General features: G+C 55.4%; 2 protein-coding genes across 2 annotated transcripts; both read left to right on the top strand.

Annotated features, from left to right (window-relative positions):
- The first annotated feature begins 188 nt into the window (after positions 1–188).
- GUITHDRAFT_151215 (hypothetical protein) lies at positions 189–701 on the top strand. Its single transcript, XM_005837585.1, has 3 exons — positions 189–279; positions 334–429; positions 489–701. Exons 1-3 carry the CDS (start codon positions 199–201, stop codon positions 624–626), a joined length of 315 nt encoding a protein of 104 aa, XP_005837642.1. The 5' UTR covers positions 189–198; the 3' UTR covers positions 627–701.
- A 6,916-nt stretch (positions 702–7,617) lies between these two features.
- GUITHDRAFT_46796 (hypothetical protein) lies at positions 7,618–8,685 on the top strand (the record flags this gene model as incomplete). Its single annotated transcript, XM_005837584.1, has 8 exons — positions 7,618–7,765; positions 7,837–7,880; positions 7,937–8,005; positions 8,177–8,236; positions 8,290–8,363; positions 8,409–8,454; positions 8,502–8,549; positions 8,620–8,685. Coding segments are annotated over 8 exons (555 nt in total), but the record flags the coding sequence as incomplete, so codon positions are not given.
- Between the last annotated feature and the right edge of the window lie 1,278 nt (positions 8,686–9,963).

Here is a 9,963-nt window from a genome sequence, read left to right as displayed (position 1 = left end):
GCCCCCCCACCGCCACCCCACGCCACTCCTCCACTCCCCCGCCTCCCCTCCCCCTTCCCCCCTCCTCGCCCTCCCCACGCCCACCTCCCCCCTCCCCACCTTCCCCTTCCCATCCAGCCCTCCAGCCCCTCCAGCCTCTCCTTCCCTCCCCTCCCACACCGGGACGGGAACCGTGACGGTCTGTAACGGCTGCTCAGGATGAGCCTGCGGCACCTGCCGGTGCTCGACGTCTGCAACCGCCCGGTCGGCATCATCACCCGAGACAACCTCACCAACAAGGTCCGAACGCCTGCCTGAACCTCCTGCCCTCCGAGTCACATGCTCCTCCTGCAGCTGCTGCACAAGACTATCTCCTCCTACTTCAGGCCCGAAGAAGTATACCTCCAGCCCGACGAAGTCCGAACTCCCCGTCTCCACGGAGCCCAGCAGGCAAGTTTCGTTCTCCTCGGGGCAGGAGGGAGGGGCAGGAGGTAACCAGTCGGCATCAGGTGCAGCGACAGAGGCAGAGGATCGTCATCCAGAGCACCATCGATGAGGACAGTGACATGAAGGAGAGCATGACCACCGGCGGTAGCATCTCATCATGGCAATCGCGCCTCGCCGCCGCTCTTGGCATGTCCTGCTAGTCACTAAGACTGTCACGGTGGGCGACTCAGTTCTAAAGTCCGATCAACGTCATTAAAGTGTCTGTAGTGATCAAATATTACGTCTTCCGAAGTTCCCCCTCGAGTCCGGCCCTCTGATCAGTGGCCGGGCTCGACTCCGAGTCCGAGACTCTCAGGGCCCGGCGGGTCACAGTCGGGTACCGACTCCGAGTCCCCGCCACCGTCCCGATGGCCTGGGCCGCTCAGCGGCTCGGAGCCATGGGCCGGCGGCCTGCCGCCGCTGCTGCTGCCGCCGGAGACTGGGAACCTGGTCAACCAGATTCCCGGTTAACGTTGTCCGCATGGCGGGAGTGACTCGCTAATCGCGCTGCAATGGTGGAGGAGGGCAGGCGGCGAAGGCTAGAGGAGGCGTTACAGCCTCCTGCCGTCTCCAGCTCCTGCTCTCCACTTTCTCTCACTCCATCCTCCTCCTCCCTCACACACTTCAAGTGGAAGGAAGCGGAGAGGGCGCGAGAGAGGTTCTGGTTGGAACTGAGGGCGACAAGGAACAGAGTCACTGTGGAGGAGGAGCAGCACGACCTGGATAGGATACGCTACCATGGCAACCAGACTCTGCAGAAGATCAGGAACTTCAGCTTCCCAACAGAGAGAGGCTGCCAGGTCGAGCACTTGATGCATCACCTTCAAGGGAAGAAACGCGGTGACAAGCAACACACCTTGAAGATGGACTTTGTGCTCAAGTCTAGCTCCTGGACGGCAGCAGGCTACATCCCAGAGCATGCTGCAAACGCCCTCATCAGGATCTCACGAGCTGTTGACGTTGGCCACCAGAGGCACGTCAGTCGTTTCCTCGAAGGTACCCTGCATCCCGACTTCTGCTACCATGGGCAGGGGATTCCGGCATTCTGCTGGATAGCTGTCATGGAGCAGCTTCAGTCCTTTGCCGTGGAGGATCGCCGAGCCAACCTCTCACACTTTTGGAAGCAGCTGTACACTGACCTTCAGTCGGCGTCGGACACGTGGGCACCTCTGACGACCGAGGTGGAGAGGCTGTTGAAGGACGTGGACGAGCTGGAGGGAGCGTATCCCCTCATCTACAGCAGGAGAACAAGAGTCCACGCCACGGGAAGGATGGTGAGCCTGAGAACGGGGGTGACTTCACCGCTGTCTTTGGCCTCTGCGCATGCACTCTTCGAAGATGATCATTTTCAATGTAAATATCATGCATTGCGGAAATACAGCTGTTGGGTTTCCAGACTGCAGGCTGCGTACAGCAACATGAAGGAGCTGCTCTCTGAAGCGAGATCCAAGTGGTCGTCGAGCCCCGATCTCAACGGCATGCTGCACAGAGTTCAACTCACTGACGTCACAACTTGTATCGTTGGTTCATGCACCCAGGCACCTGTCGATGTGACCAACGACGGCGACGTCTCCACGTACACCAAAGACAATCTCTCAGGCAGGAGGGGGAGAACTGACAGCCACCGATCGCAACCTCGAGGACGATCGAGCTCTTGGGGGCTCCTCGACATGCTGAGCAACATCAAGGCAGACTGTGATGATACGTGCGGGGCAGACCTGACGTACTCGTCCATGTTCGAGAAGATGGGGTTACCCCAGCTGCACCCGAGCTATCTTTTCAGTGAACTGATCGAGAATCAGACCGAAGAAAATCCGGACGGCGACGACGAGTCGATCTGCCATGAGACGCTGGTTTCCAAAATTGCTTGTCTGCCACTGCAGATCCTGGCGGAGATCGTGAAGTCAAGGCTGCTGACTGGAATCTACGAGAAGAAAGATGTCAAGATTCAGAATCAGGAGGAAAAGAACAGGCTCGATAGCCTGCTGAAGATCTCCAAGGACGAACCCATCCTGAAGAGCAGCCAGTCCTCGACCAACATGTTTCTTGATTGCACAAATTTGTTCACTATCGCGAGACAGTACCAAAGGGCCCTCTCGGAGCACATGGTAACACATTCTGTCGATCTTCAAGACCGTCTCTTCCCGGAGGAGGAGAGTGTGAAGGACAAGCAACTGAGTGAGAGGCTCTTGTACTTGTTCGAGCTGGGATACGTCTTCTGCCTGCAGTCCTCCCTCGAGAACTTCAGCAGAGGGCTGCAGTCGGAGGACGGCGATGCCATTCACTCTATCGTAGGAGGGACAAGAGCGGTCAGAGACAGCCTGAGGAGGTTTCATCGGGAGTGCGTCATGTGGCCTCGGGAAGCTGCCAGGGTCATCGGCAGTTGGAGGGCTGGGCTCCGAGCAGCGATCATGCAATGCCAGATGGCGTCGGTGCTCATGAAGCAGTGCTGCCTCCTCCTCAAGAGATGTAGCAATGAGCTGATCGCCACAGAGACCACAAGCACCCCGTCCAAGTCTCCTGTCGCACTCAACTTCTCCTCCCCGTGCTCGGACGAGTCGACGGATCGACACTTGCTGATCAAGTCTAAGAGTCTGAGCGAGAGATCGTCGGGAACAACCCCGCTTTCCGATGCGATGCAGGACAGCGACTTGGCTCCGATGCTCGATTTCTCCTCCGCCCTTCACGCCGTGCTTGAGGTTTGCTCGGATAGCGTGAAGAGAGCTGCGGCCGCCATAGCCGACGTGTTTCTGTCTCGCCAGTACGTCGTGAGAGACACGGAAGCGCTGATCGACTATCTCATCGGCTCTGACTACACTCTCATCAACTTCAGTGACGACACCGGAGTGCAACGTGACCTGATGGTCCCGGGCTGCCGGGTCCTGTTCTCTCCCGCTCTTGTCAACTCAGTGAGGTACGACGACGAGCGGTTCAACGTGCAGTACGTCCACAAGTTCCTTACGCAGTCCATCGGCGACAACGATGCGTTCGACGGGCATGCAATCATCTTCAACTTGGCTCAGAGCACTCGGAAGAAGGCGGCGGAGGCGCGCAAGGTGGAGCAGGCGGGAAAGACCTTTGAGGAGATCTGGGAGGAGAAGGGAGGAGAGACGGTGGCTCTTGAATTGGAGGACGAAGATTTTGAAATCCCCGAGAATGGAATTTTTCAGACGTTCGACGCTGCAAGGCAGAGCTCTTTCAGGCTGCTCGCAGGAAATTATCGACAGTTGCAGCGGGAAATCAAGACGTTCGAGCAGACGCTGGGGGGGAGCAAGAGCGAACAAGTGGTGAAGCTCGAGAGAGTCAAGGGGACCAACATCTTGGGCGGTCCCATCAACACCTTCTCAGGTGATGAGTTTTGTTTTAGCGTGTTCAATCTTACACGCCTCCCTAGCCTTGAACGAATGTATCTGCGGCGACGAGGACAAGAGCCTTCAAGACGATCTGAAAGAGGTGAAAGTGCTGCATGGCAGGGGAGGATTTGACGGACTGCATGCAGTTGAACACTCTCTGCTCTAACCTGCTCAGCTCCTGGTTTCCCATCTTCGAGGATGTTAGGAGCTTGACGTGTGCACGAGGACAGGACCTGAAGGCATCGGTAGCCAAGAGCTGCTGCCGCTGCATTGCCCTCTCCATCACCCTCATGTCCTTCCAAGTCGAAAAGGACGAGAAAGATTGGCAGTCGCTGCAGCTCGCGACGAGATGGGCACAGGTAGCAAAGGACGTGTTGCTGCTGGCCAACTCCGAGCAATCGCGATACTTGGTGACAAGAATCTATCCCAACCTCACGCCACAGTTGTGCAACTGCAGCAAGTTTCTGCACTCACTGCTGATCAAGCTGGTCGACAAGGTGGACGATGAAACTTTCAAGGATTGCTTCGAGCTCTTGAGCGACATCATCTCGTTCCAGCACAAGAGCTCTCACAGACCTGAGGTCAATAAGACCAACAAGTCAAACCGAATGCATGGATCACCAGTCAACAAACAGCTCAAGTTCCGATCGAACGATGAGCACAGAGCTGGTAGTGGTGGTGGTGAGGAAGATGATGAGGGGGAGGAGGAGCCTGAAGATGAAGACAACGATGATGAAGACGGAGCTGATGTGTCGCCGAGATCGTCTTACTTGCAGAGATGCTCGTCGTCGACGTTTGGGCATGCAGAAGCTGGAGAGAGGAGGAGCGGCAAGCTGTTGGGAACGGTTGTAAATGTGGAGGAGGAGGACAAGAAAATCATCTCGAACCCTGGGGAAAACCCTCGATCATGGATACGAGGAGAGCGCATCGGGCATGCGAAGTTTGTTGGATTCTTCCAGGAGAGCAGCGGCGATGCTGAGGATTGCATTTACAAGGGACATTACTGCGATACCCACGAGATGATAGCAGTCAGACGAAGAAAACTGAAGAAGAGGTGAACTGCGGAATCTGATCCTCCTCCTCCTCCTCCTCCTACTCCTCCTCCTCCTCCTCCTCCTCCTACTCCTACTTCTCCTCCTACTCCTACTTCTCCTCCTCCTCCTCCTCCTCTCCCCAACATTGCCCCCTCCTCATCTCACAATCCCCTGCTCTCCTCCTACAAACATATTGAGTTGTCTGTCAGGCTCACGTGGAATGTCCTGCGTGAAAAGGTGAAGCATATTCTTCACCTGTCGCTATCCATTCCATTCTCTCCTTCTATCCCTCCATCCACTCTGCTTCACCTCTTCTCCCCTCCTCCCCTCCCCTGCTGTACGCCTTCTCTCATCTCATCTCCGCTCCGCTCCTACTCACCTACTCCTGTCTCTCTCTCCTCCTCCTCCTCTTTCTCTCATCTCCGCATCTCCTCCCTCCTCTCCCCCCTCTTCCCTTCCCTCCCTCAAGGCTTCCCCAGGTCCACAGGCTGCACCTCCTGAGCAAGGAGTCGCATCCCCACATCCTCAACTACCACGGGGTCGTTCCTTGCGGCCAAGACAGCGTCTACATCCTCATCGAGTTCTGTGAGCAGCGGGTGTGAACGCTTCCTGCTCCTCTGACGAGCTGCAGGCCCGGAGGGCAGCCTATCGACGCACATGCACTCGCTGCTGCAGGGGAACACAAGGCTGAGGATGAGTCACTTCAGGAAGGAGAAGCTATGGAAGCAGAGCTTCCCGGCGAGCCAAGGGAGGGCAGGCATCGTCCTCATCGAGCCCATGACGGTCAAGCTGTACGTGGCTCAGGTGCGTCGGCAGAATCTTGTGGCGATAAACAGGGGAGAGCTCGAGAGAGGAAGGGGCAGGGGCAGGGGCAGGAAGGGAGGGAGGAGGGGAGGGAGGGACAAAGGAAAGAGGAAGGGAGGGACAGGGTGAGGTTGTAACGTCTCTTGCTCCTTGACCAGATCTTGAACGCCCTCTACTTCCTACACGAGGAGAAGCGATTGTTCCTTTGCAACCTTGAAGCGTCCTCGGTGACGTCAGCGTCACAGCTCCTCTTGCTCTGACCCATGACAGGTCCTTCTCTCCGGCAACGGGCAGTCGATCAAGCTCGCCAACCTCGAATACTTCCTGACCTACGAGGAGGCCAATGAGACGCGGGACTTCGGGGACACCTACGGGACTTTGCTTCTCAATTACCTCGATGTCAACGGAGTTGCGGCAGCGCGTACATTGGACATGTGAGCTTGAGGAGGAGGAGAATTGGAGGTAGACAGAGTGAGAAAGAAATCATCAGGGATCAGTCGAGGAGGACGAGGAGGACGAGGAGGTGAATGAGTGATAGGAGGGGTCAATATGACCGGGACGAGGACGAGGACGAGGACGAGGACGAGGACGAGGACGAGGACGAGGGTCTTCCGTAACAGAGTTTCCGGCAGGTGGGGATTGGGAGCGATAGTCTTCGAGTGCATGTACGGGGAGAGGCTCAAGCTGTTTTCGAGCCCCGACCAGGTGGAGGCGCGCCGGAGGGAAGGAGGGACTGAAGTAGATGCAGGACGAGGAAGAGACGATGTCGGAGCTGAAGGAGATCGTACTCGACCCCCTCGAGTAAGACTGACCACCCTGCCCTCTCAGCGTCTGATTGCTGGGCCCCAGGGAGGCCTCGGATGGAAGGGATGAGTCGTTGGTCGACCTGGCAAGGAAGTTTTGGAAGGTGAAGGAGGAGGGGAGGGAGGGACGGGAGGGAGAGGAGAGGAGAGGGGAGGGGAGGGGAGTGACAGAGGAAGGGAGAGGGGAGGGGAGGGGAGGGAAAAGCAAGAAGGAAGGAGAATAAAGGGAAGGGGGGGAGAAGAATAGGGAGGATAGGGGAAGGGACTTGAAGGGGTCCGAGCTCGAGCCCTGCTGGTTGACCTCGTGGAGCAGGCATGCTTTCAGCCGAGCGACAGGCCGATTGAAGTGCTTTGCGAGCATGCCTTCCTAGAGGGGATGGGACTGAATAACACGCGGTCATGATGTAGTTTGAGAACCAACCTACTAGCCATAGTAGTAAGTTTCAGGTTACGGAGATGTAAATGCTGAATGAATACAACCATAACTTCAGACATACTGTAAGGGAGGAGTAGTTGGTAATAGGTAGGCAAAATCCGCCTCAGCGAGCCTCGGAGTCGGAGCCATGCGGCCACAACCTGAGTCGGCGGGGGGCCGCCGGCGTCACTCACGACCGAAGAGGAGTCACTGTTACCGGCGGACTCGGTGAGGCGCGGCCCGGCGGCTGAGGCCCGGGCAAACCCGCGGGGGACCGTGACTCAGCAGCTAGTGCCGGGTAGGAAACTTGAAATGCACGTCAGTCGGGCGGTAGGATTTGCAGCAGGCGATTGAGTGAAAGTTTAGTACCAGCTCCTCCGCGGAAGCCCGCGGAGACCCTCTGGTATCCTCTTTGAAGCTGCCGAGAATGCTGTGTCAGGGAATGCTGGCGTCTACATGGCGAGCGCCTATGATGATGACTGCTTGCTCCAGGCCCAGCTTGCTCCGTCGTCCTCCCTCCGTCTTCTCGTTCACAGCCGCACTGTTCCTCTATAAAAGAGCCTTGAGCGATTCTTCACAGCAGACGCAGTCTGCGCACGCTCTACCTGAGGCTAAGCCGCCGATGACGCGAGGGGAGATTTTGATCAAGATTAAACGAGGATGGATCAAAGGGATTGATTACGAATGGGTACGTAGTATTGGTCACCAGGAGGTATGTAAGAGACATGTATCAGGCGGAGAAGGTTCTCGACGAAGTGGTTGACCGAAGAGCTGGAACGAACTTCAAACAGATTGCAGGGTTGGATGGCACCAAGCAAGTTCTTCAGGAAGCATTGGTCTTTCCTTCCCTTCGACCGGATCTCTTCAAGGGCATCCGAGCTCCTCCAAGAGGTACGGCACCACGAGACCTCAACCTGTGTCGCGCATCACATTGAGACATTTACGGCGGCTGTGCATTGCAGGGGTTCTTCTCTTCGGCCCTCCCGGGAATGGGAAGACGTTGCTGGTTGACATACTCAGCTTCGCCTCCGTTGCATGTTTGGCTGGGGGTATTTGTAACAGGCCAAGGCTGTTGCAAGTGAAATGAACTGTACATTCTTTCACCTGTCCACCTCCTTGATTCAACAGAAGGTAAGAACAGAAGGTCATTAAGAGAACCATGATGAGTCACTGCCTGCTATTGCTTGTCTCAGACGTGTTGCTGCACATACCCAAAGCGATGAAGTTGTTGACATAGATGCTGAACTGGGACGCGAGGGCCTTGTGAGTGATAAAGCTTGTCTGATGAGTTTATATCCTCAGTATGTTGGAGATTCGGAGAAGGTTGTTAGAACCGTTTTTACGCTGGCAGAGCAAATGCAGGTAAGTTGAGTACAAACAATAGACATGAAGGACAGAGACTGATTGGCAGGCAGCCTTCCGTCATATTCTTTGACGAAGTAGATGGTATCCTGCTGGCAAGAAGGGGAAATGATGCTTCGTGGGTCAGGTGGAAGGGCTTTCAGTCTGTGTTCTTCCTCACAGGCAAAGTCAGGAGCCTGAAAAGTGAATTACTCACTCGGATGGATGGATTTGAAACAGTGAAATAAGTTTTGTGAGGGTTGTTCTCTGACCTTGAAGCGTGCAGAACCACGATGCGCGGTTGCTTGTGATCGGAGCTACAAACCGACCACAGGTAATAAGTGACAGATGCGTGTTAACCTGCTGCTGCACAGCCGGGATCACTACTGACGATGGACATGCAGGAGCTTGACGACGCTGCCATCCGTCGCTTCACTAGGAGGTTTTATATCCCGCTACCAGACATGGAGGCGACAGAGGTCAATCGGCACACAGAGGCTACGGGTCTGCCAGCCTCGCGGCCCCGCCGCAAAAACACAAAAGTTAATCGGCCAGTAACGGCGCCTGGCCCACCGTCCGATCTGGGTTTTAGTTAAGTGGAATAGTACTTATTAGTAAGTACGGCATCCCAGTTCCGGCGGTTGAGTCGAATAGTTGCTCTATAAAAGTCACAGAGTCAAGTTTTCTACCCGTTTTCTATCGATTCTCGGATCATATTTTATTAAACTTACCGTACGGTCTACCGCCGCTAGGTCAACTCAAGCCCGAAATAACGGAAACCGTTATAAATGGTACAGTTCGGTACAGAGTTCCAAAACATGTGGTTTCGAGTGTTCGAGATTTCGTAACGAGTCATCACCCCCCCTAGGCCCCACAAGTACCCCACCCTGTGACATACCTTTGCGTGATCCCAAGGGCTACGAGTTCGAGACCAAAGTTACATCTCCTCAACCTCTACCCACCCTGTAGATTTAACTACCCCACCCCCCTTTTCCCGTTTACGTACCCACTATTCCCCTAGAACAAAGATAATTCTGTTCAACCCCAATAATCTTCCACTCTAGTTAACTCCACTCAACCCGGATCCCACCCGGACCCCTTCTTGATGAGCCTAACCACCTTCCCACCCTATCAGACCCCTGGCATTTCTATGGAATATACCCGTTCCATATGTACCCCTACCCCCCTTTGGGTGGTCTCCACAGAACGGACCCACCCCATTGTTTAAAAAATATTCCAAGAATTGGGCTTGAAAAGGTGCTAGGGAGAGGCGGATGAGATTATCACCATTTTACGAGGAACGCGAGCAGGAGAAGGCGATTGACGAAGGAAGAAGAGAGAGAAACAACGAGAGGAGAGGAGAGGAGAGGAGAGGAGAGGAGAGGAGAGGAGAGGAGAGGAGAGAGGAACAAGGAGAGGGCAGGAGAGGAGAGGAGGAGCAAATCTATGCAGGAACAGGACAGCGTGGAATGTGATGATGCAAGGGCGTCACCGGGTTAAGGGACTTGCCTCTCTTGGACACAAGGGCATGCGACCTTGCAGCGATCAGTTGGCGCGTTCAAATTGATCGCTCTGCTCCCTTCATTGGGCTCAAGCAAGGAGACGCGGGGCTTGCGATTGAAAAACGGAAAACATCGCAGGCTCCGAAGAGATTGCTTGGGGTGAACGGGAGAGACCGTAAGCAGAGGAAAGAAGCAAGACAGGCAGAAACGCTCTTGTCAGGACATGTCTGAGTCCATCGATACACA

This window comes from Guillardia theta (genome assembly GCF_000315625.1).
Source record: "Guillardia theta CCMP2712 unplaced genomic scaffold GUITHscaffold_14, whole genome shotgun sequence".
NCBI classification, from domain to species: Eukaryota; class Cryptophyceae; order Pyrenomonadales; family Geminigeraceae; genus Guillardia; species Guillardia theta.
The sequence above is the reverse complement of the archived record's forward strand: the minus strand, read 5'-3'. Positions and strand labels throughout refer to the sequence as shown.

Coding starts and splice junctions, on each gene's coding strand:
- GUITHDRAFT_151215 (XM_005837585.1), top strand. CDS start 199: ATGAGCCTGCGGCACCTGCCGGTGCTCGACGTCTGCAACCGCCCGGTC. Junction 280..333: donor GAGACAACCTCACCAACAAG/GTCCGAACGCCT, acceptor CTCCTCCTGCAG/CTGCTGCACAAGACTATCTC. Junction 430..488: donor GTCTCCACGGAGCCCAGCAG/GCAAGTTTCGTT, acceptor AGTCGGCATCAG/GTGCAGCGACAGAGGCAGAG.